This window comes from Leptonotus elevatus, chromosome 2, assembly GCF_054856555.1.
Source record: "Leptonotus elevatus isolate MCC_2025b chromosome 2, RoL_Lele_1.0, whole genome shotgun sequence".
Classification (NCBI taxonomy): Eukaryota; Metazoa; Chordata; class Actinopteri; order Syngnathiformes; family Syngnathidae; genus Leptonotus; species Leptonotus elevatus.
The window spans coordinates 31,014,555-31,034,106 of NC_141240.1; the positions used below are offsets into that span (position 1 = coordinate 31,014,555).

Here is a 19,552-nt window from a genome sequence, read left to right on the forward strand (position 1 = left end):
ATGCCCATAAGTCCAACATACTGTGATAATTGTTTTGATATTTTCAAAGGTTGAAGTGGACATGAGTAGAGATGTGCATGTGAATTTTGGTGACGATTCATAGCATTTTTGTGTCATCAAGCAACGTTGAGCTTTTGTACAGTTATGCTCATAAGTTTACATACCCTAAGGTATGTAAACGTACAAGCTCAGCTGTATATTTCCCATCTTTTGTTCTTTAAAAAAAAAAAAACTCATTCACTGCCATTGACGGTTATATACATCATAAATTAATTTGAACTATTTCTATTAGTTTAACATTTTTCCCCACTTTTGTAAATTTTTTTAAATTATAATTTGTGATTAATCGTGAGTTAACTAGTGAAGTCATGCGATTAATTAAGATTAAAATCCTGACGCCCCAAATTTTTTATATATATTTTTTTTTTTGTAGAAAAAATAATTGTATTTTAATTTTTTATAATCTCTTTTTTTTTAAAAGAAAAGATTATTAAAAAATAGAGGCATCAGGCGATTACAATTTGTAATCGTAATTAATCGCATGACTTCACTAGTTAACTCACGATTAATCACATATTTTACATCTGTTCTAATACAATACAAAAAAATTCTAGGTTTTCATAACTCTTGTTAACAAAAGTGGGAAAATGTTAAACTTATAGAAATAGTTCAAATGAATTTTTGACGTCTATAGCCGTATAAAATTAAATTGACCAACAACAAGCTAAGCAGTCAATAGCTAGCTAGTAGCTAACATCGAAGTCTACATCTTTACTCAGTGGTCTTTTTTGTCAAACAGTACAAACATATGTACTCAAATGCATGACACCAAGCACAGAAGAACCTAATCGAGTTACAGGGTGTTGTCCAGCTTTCGCATCAAGTCAGCTTGGATAAGCTTCAGGTCATCCTCAATCCTGAATTGTAAAAAAAAAAAAAACTGATATGGACGTCTCCTCTATTTGTTCTGTGTTTTGCTGACATGCGATGGTTCCCCTCACTCCGGATTTATTTCATCTGCTGCTTGGTTTGGCTGCTGTCAAATTATCATACACATGCTTTGTGTTTTGCATTCTCAATATTTTCCGTTAATTGGTGTCGGAAGCACCACCCTGGGAGGACTTTCTCATCTCTTGCGCAACATCATCGTCAGTGAAGAAAAGGCAAGGGATATATTTCATTGAAGAATGATCACATCAATATTGTGAGTGCAAGAGCAAAGCAACGCTCTCTGCAATTTAATCATGAAAACAAATCTAGTGTAATGCTACAAACGCTTACTGATGAAAGATGGAGCAGAGTGATAGAAATAGTCCGCCTGGTTAATATCTCACTAAAACACTAAACAGCACTCGCAAGGAAGGTGGAGTTGCAGCAGATTGGTTTCATCTTTTAGGATGGGCAATACCTCATTAGCATCATGCGACTGACAGTGGCAAAGATTGAGGTCATAACACTTGGATATTAAACTGACCGGCGCATGCTCTCATGTGTCGCCTCCCTGTCGCTCATCATTGCTCCCAAAATGACATCAAGTGAGGAAATCAAGTGATTAAATGTGATGTTGAAGCCGCCCGATGTGTTTTGTTTCACGACTACTGCAGTTATAAGTATGTATATTTGGGACTGACTCAATTAGAATACTGTCATATAGATGCAGTGTGCCTTGAGATACGAGTTTAATTAATCGCGTCACCACGCTCATAATTGAAAACACACATATCTTAAATCCTCTTTCCCCAGTGAAATGAATGGAAGTGTCATTAATCCGTTCCAGCCTTCTCCCAAAAAATGATAAAATGTGTTTGCAATGTGTTTTTAATGACAAAATAGCATTTGATATATTTTACACTTTATAAAATATGCGCGAAAGCATAATTACTTTTTGTTTTTGTTTTGTTTCAATTCATGGTCACTGTGCTGGTTCTTGTGGTGTGCATGCCTTGGCCACCTGGCGGTAGTACGATACAGCTGTACGGAGACAACTCCTCATTAAGCTGTATTAATATTAGCTGTTCTTTGCAGAGGATAAAGAATATTAACCTCTGTTTTCTCTCAAGATTTTTTGCTCCACTACTAGTACTCAATTATCCGTTGCTTAAAACACGGCAACATTTGTGTTGCAGGCTGGCAGGCTTTAAGGCAGTTATGTTTTTTTTTTAAATCCACTACGTTTAATTCTCTTTTTTATGTTTAGTTTGATAGTAAACGTCAACTGGGAGTGGCAATAAACACTTTAAAGCCACTTTTGAAGCTTTTTCCCTCCAATTTGCCAAGTTGCTGCTTGTTATGAAGCATGCACATACACTGCTTGTATCTCAGATTTTACTTCGCAAAGTCAAAGCAAAAAAACCAAAAAAAAAGCCTAAATGACGGCTTGTAAAGTGAAATACTCACAAGTCAAGTCACTGGGTAACTCAAGGCATCCCTGTGCAGTAGAAAATGTACAATCACAACATTTTACATTCCATATAGTATAAGAAAAAAACACAAATCAATCAAATAACCTGAAGTCTTTCTGTAATGCCAACTTAAACAAGCATGTTTAAGTGCTTTTTATTTTATTTTATTTTTTAAATATCCACCGAACCCTGACTTGGACACACATTTAAAGCCACAATTCACAAACAAATCTTTCTATTTTTTTCAGGTGTGCAAAGTAAAATTTTCATCCGCTGCAAATAACAAATTTCCACAATAAACTGATGTAATTTCCTCAGGGAGCGGAAGAAATTGCAATGTTCAAAAACTACCGGTACAAACATGATCAGTAGGTTGAAATATTGGATGCATAACAAAGTTTGAGTGCTACTAATTCCAAAGGAGAATTTCTCTTGCATGAAGGTGGGACAATAAAAATGCATTTGGATGTCCGCTGGCCTTGTAGCCACGTGTTTGTCTCCGTACAAAAGAGACCAAGCCAATGAAAGCCATTATTCACGGAGCATTCAAGTTTGCAACCTACCTCCAAGTAACAACTGTTATTGCTTTGGTGGTATAAAGAGTCAACTTTTGCTCTGGTGTCGCACCTCCACAGAGTCCTGTTTTCCTCAGCAACAAAAACAGCAGCAGCAGTGAATCAGAAGGACACACTTTGTGCGTTTGATTAACAGTTGAACGACCCAGTAGCATTGCAAAGGCTCATATCGGAAACAAAGGGATATTAAGGTTACTTTTAGTATCAGTTGGAGCAGGTGATGGAATAATTAGAAGAGAAAGCCACGCCAACGAATCATCCTGCAGGACGATTTGTGCAATATTGCATGATGGATGACATGCTTGCAACCCTCACTTTAGCAATGTTGCTCTTTGTTTTCATTGTCAAGTCAACAGCGTCTCTGGCACTTGTATGAGGTTATTATATATGACACCTTTTAAAAGCTTTTTTTCCAGTGACATTTTTAGTCAAGGCAAGACGTGCAGTTTATTGTGCAATTACGTTTCACGGACACTATTAGAAAAGTCTGAGTAACACTTGTCAAGGTAACACAGAGCACTCAATAACCTGCGGCAGCTGCCTGGTGACGTTTCCTCCTGGTGCGGCTTCATGGGCCTTTTTAAAATCATTTGATCAATAATGGAAAAGATATTCCCCGCTGAATTTCATTTTAAAACACAATTAACAATTAATAAATTATTACAAGACTTCTAAATAATTGAAAGGCATTTCTAGAACGATATTGCACACTTACAATACCTTCAAAGTTGCAAAACGTGAAATAATAAATAAATTGTCATTCCGGCAGACAGCAAGTGAACTTCCGCAGAGCTTGACGCGCCCGGAACTTGACAGCCGGCATGTAATGCCTGCCAGCTCGGGGCGCTGAAATGTTGCGCCACACTATGGTTTTATCCATAGCCATCTATGGTTTTATCTACTGCATTGAAGAGGAGCTATTGCGCAAGTCAAACGTTGAAGAAGAGTCAGTGCACCTACAGACACATCATTTTTCAGACAACACATATGAGCGAAACAATTGTTGTTAAATATATACGACGATGTTTTAACTGCTCACATAAAAATAGATACATATATATTTGGAAACAATTCAACTTTTATGAATATTACTTATTATTTATGTATAATTATGATTTGTTTGGGTTGTAGTTTTCTCTTGATAAAACATGTCTCCCTCTGATCACCACAGGAACACTTTCAGTGTTCATAATAAAAAAAAAAAAAATAAAAAAATAAATAAAAAAAAAAAGAGCCTCACCAAGTCTCTCTGCTTCGACAAGTTTACACACAGACACGGCACAAACACATTGGAACATTCAGATGACTGATAGCCCTGGGCTGAACTCTGTAAATGACAAGTGTCATCCATAACAGGCAGGCCGGGGCTGGTAAAAGTGATTATGTGCATAGCGATCGGCGTCCCGGCAAACACAGCTGGCACCACGTCTGTCATGCTCGACATGAAGGTAAATTGTTTAGTGTGTGTAAAATTATACATTGCGTTTTAGCTTTCTTGACATAGCGTTTTCGGAGACAACACACACACACAGGGATGGGCTTCATCTTTATTTCCCCACGCCATCCTGAAGCAACTGTGACCCAGCCGGAGGACGTCAGGGCGGAAAAGGATGATAAAAGCCGATAAGATACCAGGAAGAACACTAAAGTCTATTGTGAGACATTATAAACTCGTTATACTTCACTATCTCATGATGACATGCATCATAATTCATTACAAATCTGCTATGCCTTAGATAATGAGATCTCTATCTGTCAGCATTACGTGATTATTATAATGATTTGTTAATCATAACTCAGTGTTTGAAGGCAAGTGGACTGAGTTGATGTGAGTACAGTAACATCCTTGCCACTTTATTAGCATATTAACTCATTCACTGCCATTGACAGTTATAGACATCAAATATTTGTTTGCTCTATTTCTATTAGTTTAACATTTTTTCCCACTTTTGTTAACAAGAGTATGAAAACCTTGAACTTTTTAATTGTATATTTAGAACAGATATAACATTTGTGATTAATTGTGAGTTAACTCATGAAGTCATGCAATTAATTACAATTTAAAAATGTAATCGCCTGATTTTTAAATGTAATTAATTATTGACTTCAATAGTTAATGCACGATTAATCATAAATTGTATATCTGTTCTAAATGTACAATACAATAAAAAAAAAATCTAGGTTTTCATACTCTTGTTAACAAAAGTGGAAAACATTTTAAACTAATGGAAATAATTCAAATGAATTTTTAACGTCAATAGCCGTCAATGGCAGTGAAGGAGTTAAAATAGAAATTGTCAACATGTTTTTAGGATGCTGACCGAACCCTAACTATATATATATATATATATATATATATAATAATAATAATAATAATAATTATTATTATTATTATTATTAATTAGTGAAATGTATTTATTTGAATGAATTTGCTTCTGTTTTGATTGGATTTAAAAAGTAAATTGACTCTTGCTGTTGTATACTATATATGGTTGGTGCCAAATTAAGAAGTCAAAGACAGCTTTTTCTTTCACAGCACACTATATTTAATTGACAAAACTAGAAATGAAAGGTGATGATGACGATGTTTAATTGCAGTGTGTGAAAGTGAATCGGAAGTTTAAGAAAAGAGGAAACGGTGACGTCAGAGGACAAGTCACAACACGATATTCCTGAATTACGTGATTCGTCTCCTTCCATCAGTAACTCATTATCTAATTAAAGGTGGCAACCCTTCCTTCACATTCCATCCATCCAATTTTCACCAACCGCCAGGCTGCAGGCTTTAAAGTGCACTTATTGTGGGGGATTTAAATAGAACCTAAAGACATCTGTGACTCACTCTGCTTTTGGGAAGGACGTGATACAGTACAGTCAGACGGGGGGGCCGCAGCGAGATTGATGAATAGAATCTGAACAAATAGGTACACAAGGTTCATTTAAAGTGTATTTGTTCTCATCTGGGCCTCAATTTCAAGCAGCAGTAATGTTGCAATTGATAATATAACTCATAATATAACTGCAATTGTACCCAGTCAAATGAAACTCAAGCAAAAGCAAATAAAAGTGATCAAAGTGAGAAAGTCAACCTGCGATCTGTACGGTATTGCAGTCTTAAACATGCATCATTATTTAAGACACACACACACAGGAAGCCATGACTTATTCTGTTGTATGAATGCCAACAGGTATCAAAGCCGGTTAATTGACGAGCATTTAAGTGTTCTGCCTGTTACTATATGTCGCATATATTTCAATAAAGTTAAATTATCATTACCAATTGAAATGAATGCACATGCCATTCTATTTTTATTTTAACATTTAATTATCATACATATCTTCTTTGTAACTCAAATTAGACATAAGAAAATGTGTCCTTGAAAATAAATACATACAATATGAAATCAAAATAAATTATAATTAGATTTGTACCTTTGTTATATAAAACTCTTAAAACATTTACCACAAACAATTGGAGCTCATTTGAATAGGTCCCCTTTAATCATTTAAATTAAATTAAATTAAATTAGAATAATCAGGAAGAAAACATTCATTACCCCCAAGGAAATAAATTGTAGCGCACACATACCATTTAATATTTATTATATTGTGAAATGACTGGGAATATTTACTTAGCATCTTGGAAATGAAATATTAAACATTTCGCAAAACCTAGTTGGGAAACACTGTTTGAAACCATGATCCTCATGTAGTGCAATAATCAAAATGGTGCTATTTAAACCATAATTGTACTCATTAACTTCTTCCGTGACTATTTATATCTTATTGTAAATATGTTGCATTCAATATTTTTGTACTTATATATTGCAAAATACCGCTGAACGTTATATGTCGAATAATTTCTGATTGTCCTGCAGCACACCTGATGACCACAATAGTTGGAACCACTCCAAGTTAAGCTATTTGAAGCTCTTTCAGTAGCAAGAGTCATGCTAACACAAAATGAGCAGCGTCCAAGCTAATATTATTATTATTATGGTAGGTACTAGGTAACCCATCCCCCATTCTGACCATTTCTGAGACGATTCCTTCCCGGTTGATTACGCACGCCTATCATTTGTTCATGTCAGCATATTTATCAGACCCCAAAGCAAACACTCAATTCCAATTTCACCACTAATATGCCCTTGTCCGCCTCAGGAGTTGTGCCTACCTGCTTGGTCGTGCGGGATTTGTCCGCTCCACCAGATCACCATCAATCTGCTGACTTCCGCTCCTTCAATAGGCAACAGGATTTTTTTTTAAAAAGACACATGTAAATAATAGAACTAATGTTGGCTGAATTCCATTTAGCTGCCAGCGTATTACGCTTGATGGTTCTCTATCACTGTCAATGTTTATTGGGCTCATTAACACACTGGTGCCAACGTTTTGTTGTTAGTTATGCCAGGAGGAGTAAATGGCTGTTTACTGGCTAACATGGCTGACATTTAATGAAAGTGTCTGCTCTGTATGGTTGCCATTATGACTGCTAAGCATGCCAAACGGTATAATAGGCATAGCCACGCTATGTAAAACGTACTGCACATACAGAATAGCTCTCAGTTTGTGTTCCTGCCACAACAGCACTGTGGTCATAGATATAAGTGCAATGCAAACATCTGTGCTGACTGGACAGGTGGTTGCTATGCAGTGTTGCATTCATTGCTATGACTGTCACAACACTGTAAAACTTAATGAAGCGAGAAATACGTCTTTGGAAAAAAAAAAAATCAAAATCAAACGTCACTAATGAAACAATCTTGTTGCATGCGCAAACGATGCATGGTGTGCTGTAATTAATATTTTGGTCAGAAGCAAAATTTCTCCAATTTGAAGTCCTCTTTACAGTTTATTTTTCCAGACAATAAGATTTATATTTACCTTTCAAAAAAAAAAACGGTGTGCATGGGTATGAATGTAAATCAGCCAGTAAACTGAGAGCTTTATTGAAAGGCCGAAATGATAGCTACTGCAACATGTATATTAGCTTTTTATATAGTATTTTATCTATATATATAGTATCTCACTGCACACAATTAAGCAAAAATTCGCAAAAAAAAAGTTATAAATATGTTGGATTCATTGTAGTTTTGTGGTGTTAAACTTTTGCACTTAACAGCAGAAAGAGGCAGGCTTGCCATCTTGGCCCTGAAGACCTCTAGCGTGGTGATTAGGGATTGCAGAAAAGGGACATTCAGATTCCATTTGTCTTTGAATGGAATCTGAAGAGGTCGGTAGTACTTCGGTCTAAGTGGAAATCTACACCTGGAGAAAACAAAATGTACTTTGGTGTTTCTCACTAGACTTTTGTATGTGAAGATAAGAGTTTGATCTTTGTCATGAACTACAAAGCAAGAATATGATTGTACGTCTAGTACTTTTGATGCATAAACTTTCTCCTCCAAAAAACTGACATATCATTTTAAATAATAAAATGATCTGTCAGTTTATAAAATAACATGAAATTAATGGCAATTTGTTCTTCTAAATTCAATTTCCTGATAGTAAAATGGCCACAAGAGAGCGAATACCCTAAAATAAGGCCTGGTATCGGTCCTAAACTATGGGTAGTAATGGCAAAATGAAGCTTCATGAAACACTTGCAGCATTTATTTATTTTTTACTCCTCTCGATGGCCTTGGTTTAAAAATGTAGAGGACATTTAATCCATTTCTATTGCTCTAGCCTTTATCTTGAAACAAATAGGAGTGAAAAACAAAACATAACTATATATCGCAAGTGGTTCATGAAGCTTCATTTCCCCTTCACTAGGTATTGGTACTGGCCCATCCTTACAGTCGTTGATTTGTATGTTAATCATCTGTAGGGCTATTGTTGTGGGTGAGGGAACAGGACATCTTGTAATCAAGCAGAAAGCATTATGCAAATACAAGAAAGCACAACATGGAAATGACGGGGTTGACGTTTTAATGCAGAAGGTGAGTTAACCCTTCACACTCGTAATTCAGACTAGGAAAAAAAAAAAATAAATTGCCCCCCCACATACACAACCTGATGCAGTTGACAGAATAAAAGGTATTGTCTGAAAGTTCAGCAATGAAAGAACAAGTCAGGAGGACAGAGGTTTCATTAAATATTGAATGACACATGCTTCGCTGTAGAATCAACTGAAAGCGAGGATAGCTCTGCTCCACAATAATATCCTGTCCTCTTCAGGGAAATTAAGTCAAAAGCATTCTCACAACAAACAAACAAACATCCCACTTCAGGGTTGCACAAAATAGCTCCAGTTCTTCCAGGTAATCTCAGTATAGTGTGGGGTTTATTTAGGTAAACCTTGAGCCAGCATCGAAGAAATGTCTGAAATGTCTCAGTGGTTTGTGGAGACGGATGACAGAAGGCGGGCAGTTAAGTTGTTGGCATGGCAGCAGCTGGAGACAAGAAGCACAATTGTGAGCGAATGGACTTGGTGGTGGAGTGGGTGGTCAAGGCCAATTGGCCTTGAGTGCAACACAGGCAGTGACGGCAGGGAATATAATCAACTTTTTCCAAGGAGTCAAAGGGATGGCTGCGTGTTGATTGCAAATGTAGAATGAATGCTAGAATGGATTATACTAAAGTTGAGTCAAGTTAGAAAGAGACTTTTAACCATCATGTACCAGAAATCAAGTTTGGATTGCATGGATCATTATCCTGATAGAAGTATAGTCTCATGTTCATTCTTGATTCTTGATTTGAGTTGTTTACACCACCTGAAATGGAGACTCAGAGCAGAAAGACATTTCAGTTCTTATAGTGTCCAATTTCAGTGAGCTCATAAGAAACCAAGTCTCAATTTAGTGTTCTCGGCAAGAGGTCAAGGGCGTCACTCGCTGGAGTCTTTGCCTTCTTCACTCTTTGATTATACTATTCAAAGACAGACAGTTTTCTGGGTATTTTCGCTGGGTATATTGACTATTTTCAAAAATATTAAATGATCATATATATATATATATATATATATATATATATATATATATATATATATATATATATATATATATATATATATATTTATACCAAAACAAAGCTGTTCCAATAGGAAACTCTGTAAAGGGACAAAATATTAACTTTACATACATTGTTTAACGAAACATTTTAACATTCAAAATAATGATGTGACTTTGCTCAATAATAAAGGTTGGCAAACACTAAACAGACATGTATACAGGAACGAGCCAGAGAATGAGTGGCATGGTCAGTACAATATGGCCATCTTATGGCCATACCATGTATTGTTTGTAAGGATCCTGAAAACTGCAGTCATATGCTCAGGAATGCTGGAAAAGAGAGAGCATGAAAGCTTTCCATTGTGGAGAACAATGCTGCTTCTCATTAAGCGGGACAACAGGATGTCTGTTTCTCAAAGAGAACACTGTCACTGGAAAAAAAGTACTCCATTTTCTCTTGCACATGAATAAAATTTTGTAAACTAATGTAATTCCTCCCCCTTTCCTTATATAATTAAATGATATATGTTCATATGGGTTTTTTTCAGTGTATATCTCAAAATCAGACAGCTTCTTTCAGATTAAGCATTTTTTCTCCCAACATATGTGGCCAATTGGATCAGCAATTTTCCCACATTCTGTGGCTTTAAAAAAAACATCTTTGTTGTCTTGTGTTTCAGGTTACGACAAAAACTAAACTAACGGTTGTCAGAGGTGTTGCAAAATATGTTTGCTGATCATTTCCAGAGTCAAAGATAAACAGATACATCCCACACTACACACAAAAACTCTCCACTTTTTTGAGTAAGGATTTATTGACATTTTCTTTTCTCCAACATGGTTTCTCTTTATACCAACATTATTTACCTTAAAGTGTATTTTTCATTTTTAAATTACATTTATAATGATTTACTCACATACACACATATTATTCAATGTCATCTTATTGCAATAAACAAGAGTAGCCAGAATGAGTCAGGTATTGCTACAGTTCATCATACAAACTCTTTGTCCGTCTGACAATGAAATTCAAAAATAACTTTATTGGCGAGACAAAGTTACATCATAGCCTCTCTGTCTCTCTATCTGCCCGTGCAGGAGAGAACGGAGGGCAGAATAAGGCTAAGGCTAATAGCCTAAACACAGCTAACATGAAACACCTGCTCTGAAAATAAGAATCTAATCTTTTTTTCTCCTTTTTTCCATTGGTGTCTAATGAACATGAGTCATGATGATTGCTTCAAATGTCTTGTTTGCAGTACACTGGATCAAGTGATGGAACAGCTCCCAAATGTGCAGGTTTCTTTTTCCCAGCGCACACACGAGAACACATACAGTACAGTATGCTACACACGCCGACAGGAAGGAGAGCACGGACCCTGGAATTGTTCCTTACTCGCCAAAATTCATAAAGAACATATTTGCTTCGGCAACGAAAAGAGCACGACGGTGGACACTGACGACAAGGCCAGCCTCCTCTTGAAGTTGATGATCTTCAAGAGTTTTTACACTCAGAAAACAACAGAACTAACTACAAAACCGCTCTGCCAGTGCTGTGAGCTTTTGTCTCAAGACCTCTGGTGCTGTACCCTGTTCCCAAAGCGGAGATTACCCAAGCAAATAATAATAAAAAAAGGCCCTTTAATATGAAGGGTCACTCCCTAAGCCCAATTCCACCTTTGTTTCTCTCTCTCTCACAGTCCAGTTTCGGAACCCTGAGAAGGGTTTACGATCCTTATGGGAAAAAAAGTATGCGTGCTCCCAGTTTACATGTATGACTCCAAACGACATGTCACAAAGCTAACAATAAAGGAAAAAAAAAATGCTCATTGCATTGCAATATTCAAACAAACAGGTAAGACATTAGAACTCATTGCTTCTCAATGAAAGGGCACAGTGTAAATCTCAATAGCTCAGTTGCGGCATTGCTCACTTTTGGGTCAACATATTACATCTCCTCTCCCTCTTTCAAGGTCCTTAAATCTTTTCCAGCTTACAAAATATAATAATTTCTTTGTTATTGTTGCTCATATTAATACACGGGATGAAGTAAAAGCAAACAGTGGGAATTAAACAAAAGTGCTTAGCAGTCTTTGTGAAGGAAAACAAATCATGGTGCATTTTCATGGCTTTCAGTTTCTGGAAGAAAACAAGTGTCTGTGTTGCATTTGACCTTGCTGCGGTTCTGGTACAACTGTCACCCAGACTCAAGATCATCGCTCTAGTCATGTATTTGGCTTTCATCTAGTCTTGCCTACTTTCTTTTTAACTCTGATTTTCAATATTAATGTGTTCACTCTTATGAAAGGGGAGTTGAGGTGAGGTGAGAGAGAAAGGGTCAGGTTCGGGGAGGGCAGCACATTGAGATTGACTTTGCAGATGCAAATGTGGTGCAGGCAGAAATAACTTGATTACATAAGCAAGTTCCAGCTCACTACCCACTGTGTGAAGATGGGGTTTGAGGAGAGGTGAGTAAAACATCTTCTTGAAAGCCGTTTGTGAGCTCTTGCCAAGAGATCATGGCGTAAATACAGCAGTTACACTACAGCAGAACCTCTGAAGTTAAATATCTCTAAATAAAATAATTTGGAGTTTTAACCATCATTGTGTTGGACGTAACGCCGACCATCTTGCTCAATCTCCGCTCAGTTTTGTGTTTCAAATATTTAGATTGGTATCTGTGATGGCTAAAGTACTCATAGGTACAGAAATCAAAATAATTGTGTCTGGCTGATGCTGTACACAATTGAACACAATTCATTTTCCTACCCATGACACATTTTAACTTTGCCAAGCAGATGCTAACATAACTAACATGAAGCTGAAAGCATAATGGCATGAAAATGACCGGAGAAGCTTGTCAGCAAATGGCACATTTTTACTTGGCCCAAACCTCACTCAACCTCAAAGGAAGCAGCCACGGTTGCCTGTCTACAAACACAATTCCAGCAGTACTAAAAAATTACCACCAGGTGACAGTATAGCCTTGTGGACACCTTCGTGTTCTCTCCATTACTGACCATCTGCAGCGAAGGATTAGGAGTTCTCGTTTCTAGGCTGATTACAAAATGATCTTCTCTTTTCACTTGTATATCAATAAGGAATGCTGTGTGGAGTTAATACATGTTTTGTTTTTGTTTTTATAATGGTGATAGTTTCAGCATTTAACAACACATAGGCTACAAAAAGTTAGCTGTAGCTCAATATTGGGCTTTAAGGTGAAATTTCAGGATAAACATTCTCAAACATGGGGGTGGGGCCTTTTTATTTTTTTTTAGTTTTTGCCGTATTAGAAAATAAAAGTGTAATTGCACATTCGCTACAGTAAGTAGCAGGTGCGCACTCATTGTCATTGCGCAAGGAGTATTAGCTCCTCCGCAGAGGCATACTTAAGCAATTTTATAGACAAAATTATGCTTTTTATAGCCACGGGCCCAAAGTATTTTCTTCATCCTGGGGGAGGCGCAGCAAAAAAATTATTGAGAAGCACTTCAAACCCCAAATGACTACTTTTTTTGTGAATAGTGAATGTTATTTAAAAAAATTGAACAATTTGGAAGTCTCCTTGTACCAAATATTTTTTAAATTTGGAGATCCCACCGTACGTCCCAAACTGCTCTGGTTTCTACCCTTTGTGAAGTCGGCCCTGTAGAAATGCTTTTGTTGGTACAATCTATTATAGAAATACAGATGTGTCCAAGGTCATCCCATCCAACACTTTTGTCACCTCAGCTTCTCATGCCAAGAGGAATTGCAGGGGTGTGTGCATTATTACTAGCAAGCACCCTTATACTCGATTTGGCGCAAACAAAAAGGTCAACTATTTTGGCTGCCAACAAAAAAAAAGTTTGTAAGTGCATAGGATGTGAAGAGCACATTTTATCGTGTGGACAAGAGAGAAACAACATGGTTTAATGAGACATGTGGTTTTGATGGTGCACATGTGTTTCTTTTGTGGCTATTCAGGCAACCATGACTGATTGGGCCACAGTGCAAGGAAGCAAAGGGAGGGGAACCAGGAGGGTTAGGGATGTACCAGGGAGTTCAATGCATAATGAACAAGTATCTCTTGGTTGCCCATTCCATCTGCAAGTCACACATAAGTCTCAGAAATGGAGGAAGAGTTTCAGGTAAAGGGAAATACGAGAGACTGCTCCTCCCTCATTGTTTTTTCTCAGTACATATTTAAATACGTTTGGATCAGTTGCTGTCTGTGGATCATGTTTGTGTCTTCACAGTGTGCTTTTGGAGTGGCTGATCCTGACCGGGCCCAAGTCAGCGGGTAATGTGTCAGTAAGGGGAGAATAGGATGGGCCCGTGGGCGGTGCGGATGGGCCCCGGAGCGGGTCTCAAGATGGCGTGGCTGAGGTGTGGTCCTTGCAGGAGGTGATGATGCGGGTGATGCGCCGGAGCTGCTGCGCGGAGAGCCAATGGGTTTGTGGAAGCGGCCGCAGCCATGGCCGCGGCGACCGCTAAGGGGCTGGGGAGCAGGCCGGCTCCCAACGCTTTGGTGAGACCCTTGGAGAATGTCAGAGAAGACTAAACACCACAAGGAGGCACGTGAACAGATGTAGGGCAGAGAAAGAGAGACATGAAAAAGATAAAATGATTACTTCCAGACTATGAATATTAAAGATGCCTTTTTTTTTGCGTTACAGTTAAACTGTGCTAAGACTCAACAAAACGCAGTCTTCTTAAGTGTGGACATCTTGCAGAAGTGTTAAGTTTGGGTCTACAAATGTGCTAACTGCATGAATAAAATGCAGAAACTTGAAAGGTTACCGTCAGATCAGCCCCCCTGTGCTTCTTGTGCCGGCTGAGGAGGGGGTTCGGCTTGCCTGCCATGCCGTCCCGGTGCCTTCGACTTGATATGTGCTGAAACAAGTTAACACAACGCGAAAACACATTTACTTTGAATAGTGTATGAAGAAGCAGAACAAGTAGCTGGTACTGGAAGAATAAGTGTGTGGTGCTTTAAGATTTAAGTGACTCGACTTAGGAGTTTTTCATGATTCGAGCCGTTGTTCGGCCATTGCGAGCTAAAATTTGAGATCCAAGCTGAACTCCACTTAATTCCCTTCACAAAAAAGCAGTAATTTACATGATTTTGAGGGGGAGGCTGCATTGGATTTCCATCCACCTCGATTGGGAAAGATACTTTAAGATACAGTACACGTGTTCTGAAATTAAACGTATATTTTAAGGCACCACTGTATGTTACACTACGACACAAGTCTTGAGATACTGTGCATAAATCAATCAATCAATCAATCAATCAATCAATCAATCAATCAATCAATCAATCAATCAATCAATCAATCAATCAATCAATCAATCAATCAATCAATCAATCAATCAATCAATCAATCAATCAATCAATCAATCGTGCTCTCTATTTCCACCTGAGTCTTATTAAATGTATTATTAACTAGATACAAATGACGTACTGGACGTACATGATCCCGGGCCAATTTAATATTGTTGGTAATGGGGTAATAATGCAAAATAACCCAACTATGGGTAAAAAAAAATGGACCGATCCTCGACTTGGATCATTTTGGCCCAACTTTGAGCTAAGAAATTGGTGTTTTAGTGTAAAACAACTCATAAATATTGGTCAGATCCTTTACGGGTAAAAAAAAAAAAAGAAGAAAAAAAGGGTAATTTTGTATGGAACAACCCATAAAGTTGGGTCAAATTGACCCATAAAGTGGATCGTTCCATTTTTGATCCAACTGTTTTTAGAGTGCATAGTATCCATTTAAAAACATCTAAAACCTCTTCCACATACCTGTTTGAGTTGCAGTTCAGAATTGACCCGCACATTGCAGATCTCACAGTGGAAGGTTCTTTCCTGAGTGTTGGGGTCACTTCCCTGCTCCCCATTGGGCTTGGGACCCAAGCGTGGATATGCCTTGATGGGGCCCAGCCCACTACGAGCCTCCAAAATAGTTTTGTGTTTGGTACCTGCACACACACACACACACACACACAAGCACACATCAGTAATATTACGAACTGTTTCTTTTTAATGTTCACAAGTGGCATGAACAAAGGAAAATGCATAGGCACTATTTCTCTTGATCTCATAACTCAAAGTGTGTTGCAAATGTAGTACCAAACATGTCACCTAAAGAACACGATTCATACAGCTGCACAGCAGGTGAGCCCCAAGAGATGAACTGAAGTTTATCATCCATGTGAGTTCTATTACAATTGTCGATTGATGTTCAACTGGGTGGAGATGGGGGAGGTTAATGTATACAAAATGCCACATGTGTCCCATGTGTGACATTATTGCATCCTTTGAAGAGTCGTATATTTTTTCATTTTATTGCATCTCAGTATGGGCTGTGGCGTCTGGATGAAGGCCTTTGGTGTTTGTATTCAGCACCAAGCGATGATGGTGCCGTAGTTGGCATCTTTTTATTATGATTGGATATGTAAATATGACAATAATAGACAACAATTCCACCAAGTGTTTATAAAGACATATAAGCCATATAAATTAAATACAATAAACATGCTGATGTAAAAACAGATTAAAGACCCTATGAGCGCCATTGTTTAAAACTAGTGGCTACCCGACACAATTGCAACATAGTTAGCTGGCTTGCTATGTCTTCACCAGAAAAAAGCATCTTTCCTTTGTATAATCTCCATGGTGCGGTCGATTTAGAGCGCCTTGTGGTTGGCCTTGAGTGCACTCATTACGCTGAGAAAGACAGAAGAGCGTGGAGGGTGACTTGAGTGCCTCGTTGTCACGGTGTGTAAAAGCCCCATGACTTCCCAGTGGGAAATTGTTTATATTCCAGCCATCAGAGGCTTTAAGCAGCTATATTTTTGCCGATCAAAATGTTATGTGTAAGTAAGAAAAAATGCTAGTGTTGTTTGATTGACAGCTGACAGTTGAGTTGGGAGTGGTTTCAATGCATTCAGAGGACACGCTCACAGTGTAAGATATTGGAGAAAGATTTTGAAGCCTCATTTTATGCAACTCTTTTTTTATCATCATTCAAATTCAGCAGGGTTTCTAATAGCCCTCTTTTAAGACATACTATAAACAAGACATTTGTTTTTCACTCTACAGGGACTTCAATTCTGTGGTGCAGACTTTTGGTGGTGTCCGAAGAATGATTGACAAACAATCACATCAATCAAATGATGCCTGATGGACTACAAAAATGAAATATGCAGCAAATCAGAGAGATGTTGATTAAAAACTAGGCAAAATGTTTGCCTTATGTCTGCATTCAAAAGTTATATTGCTACTGGGAATATACAGTGTCATGTTGTTGACTCTTTGAAGTGTCAGTGTCGATCACTCGATCATGTTCGCGTCATCTTCCCACATCAGCAGCTTACATCCCCACCCCCTCCACGCTATGCCCCCTTGCCCTTGAAGGAAAGCCATTGGCTCAGATTTGACTCTCTCAAATCCCTTTGAACAGAGTTAAGGTTACAGAATGATGGAGGGCGGGGGGCTGCTTTCACTCAAGGGCAGAAATCTTCTCTTGGGGTGTCTCTTCTTGTATTTCTTCTATTTTGGTCAGAAAACGGATAGTGCAGCGGATTTGTTGTCTTTGTAAGATTGACTCACACGTGTAAACCAACACATCCAAGCACACCCACAAGCACATTTCTGTAAATAAAAACTTTGGCAATGTGTTTGCCGAAATGTTTGACAGCATTACACACACTTTCTTTCCTGTCGCTCTTCGATTCCCTTCTGTGCGCTTTCTCTATGTCAGTGCTGCACATGTCTTTATTTTTAGATCCTGCAGACATGCACAGTTTTGTGTTGGAAAATGAGCACGGGTCATTGAGTCCAGAACTCATTTAGAGGGGGCTGGACTTCATAATCTAATATCTTTTTTTTTTTTTAAGATTAGTTCCTTTTATACTCAGACCAACGTCATTCAAATTGACTGTTGAATGTGAATGTCTGTATTCGAATGCTCAAGTGGCAAGTATTTATTAAAGTGTGTCACTAGCCTTTTATTTTATTGCATATATCATGGTAGAAAAAAAATCCTAATACATGACAGTTGAAAACAAGTGAACAACACATTTTACAGAAATATAAAGGCATAGAAAGCTGCCTCTCCAAAACCTAAAAGGAATACCGTATAACCCTGTTTAATGTCTATGGCTGTCCTAAATACAAAAAAAAACAAAGTGGAGTCAACTTAATTTTAGGATAAACACAAACCCACAAGTGCATGTGACGCGTAGTACTATCGGGCAGATTTAATATCTACAAAGTGTTCCCTCAGAGGGAAAAAAAAAAGGTCACACAGAGGGCAAGGAGGATTAAAACAGGCAGAGGCTGAGAAAGTGACGTTTTACTGCACGGAGAAAAGCTCCATGTTTTTCTTACACATAAATAAACATCTTTAGCGCAACCATTTCAAGCAGAAGGCCTTGGGCTACGAGACCAGACGAGCTGCATGGAGCCAAGGACGAGAGGAAATATTCTTGTTCATCTTTCGTCGTCTACTCTATCATATAGTGTTCTGTTTCCAAGCCTTTATTGAGCCAAGGGACCCATTTTACATAAGAAAGATCTCACGCCATACCATCAAATAAAATTAACTATCACAAAGATAATGAAATGATGATGATTTAGATTCAGTTTACTCACAAACTGACTTACTTATTGTGAAATGTGGGAATGTTTAATTGTTCATGATATATTCACAGGGATCTTTTGTGACTTATTTGGTTGAATGTCAACAGGTTGGTAGACATTTAATGCACCTTTTACCATCTATGTAAGGTAAAGTTTTGTTGCACACTCTGTGTCATCTACAGAGGTTATGCAGCTTCAAGTATACTATGGCAAAAAAACAAAACAAAAACATAAATCACAGCATAATATGCAGTCAAGTTTATAGGAAAGTCGCACCGGATTGTGAGTGTAAGAGGTCCCCAAAATTCATTGTTATATTCAAAAAACAATGGAAATTATGAATGGTTAGTTTTACCATTATAACATTAACTCATTCACTCCCAGCCATTTTCACTGAAGCGACCCCCTTTTGCTCCCTTTACTGGATTTTGAATGATTTTGCCAGGCCCACAAAATATTGTGTTCTATTGCTATAAAAACATGGAACCTACCAAAAGAAAGATTAGAGTCTCTTCTTTCATCAGGAAAAAAATACATTTGTATCTGTTTCCGTTTTGCAGCAATTAGCATTAGAATATAGCTAAGTTTCATCATTATTCACAAACCTGTTCAAAACACATGTGAAAAGGGCTTGTTGCAGCATAGCCCTGGTTGATCTCTTATACTCTGCTGCCACTTACTGGCCGTTTTTTGTAATAACTACCATCGCTTTAAGCGACCTCTGCAGGTGAGAGGCTGCATCAAAGTCTTCTGTATGCTCTAGCATTAAAAAAAAAACTTTAAAAAAATTTATAAATAGGTTTTTTTGGACCATGGCAATAATTAAAATAGAATGTTTTTTAATACGTTTTTGGGAGCAAATGAGTTAATAGTTAAATATGTGCCTTTATTTTAGATTTCATTTTATATTTATGTTAAGTGAAGTCTAAAAATATCGTCTTTTTTTTAACAAGTAGCCCATTTATGTAAAGTGGATCCATAAAAGACTCA

At 37.6% G+C, this 19,552-nt stretch overlaps 1 protein-coding gene across 4 annotated transcripts in view; it reads right to left on the minus strand.

Annotated features, from left to right (window-relative positions):
* Window positions 1–10,732: 10,732 nt before the first annotated feature.
* znf385a (zinc finger protein 385A) overlaps window positions 10,733–19,552 on the minus strand; it is a 67,857-nt gene continuing 59,037 nt past the window's right edge. For all 4 annotated transcript variants that reach the window (XM_086069865.1, XM_086069867.1, XM_086069866.1 and 1 more), the window contains 3 exons: window positions 15,722–15,897; window positions 14,713–14,805; window positions 10,733–14,469 (listed from right to left, as the gene is read on the minus strand). In XM_086069865.1, the coding sequence (XP_085925991.1) occupies window positions 14,221–14,469; window positions 14,713–14,805; window positions 15,722–15,897 (518 nt within the window). In that variant the 3' untranslated portion in view covers window positions 10,733–14,220. The remainder of the gene's footprint in view (window positions 14,470–14,712; window positions 14,806–15,721; window positions 15,898–19,552) is intronic.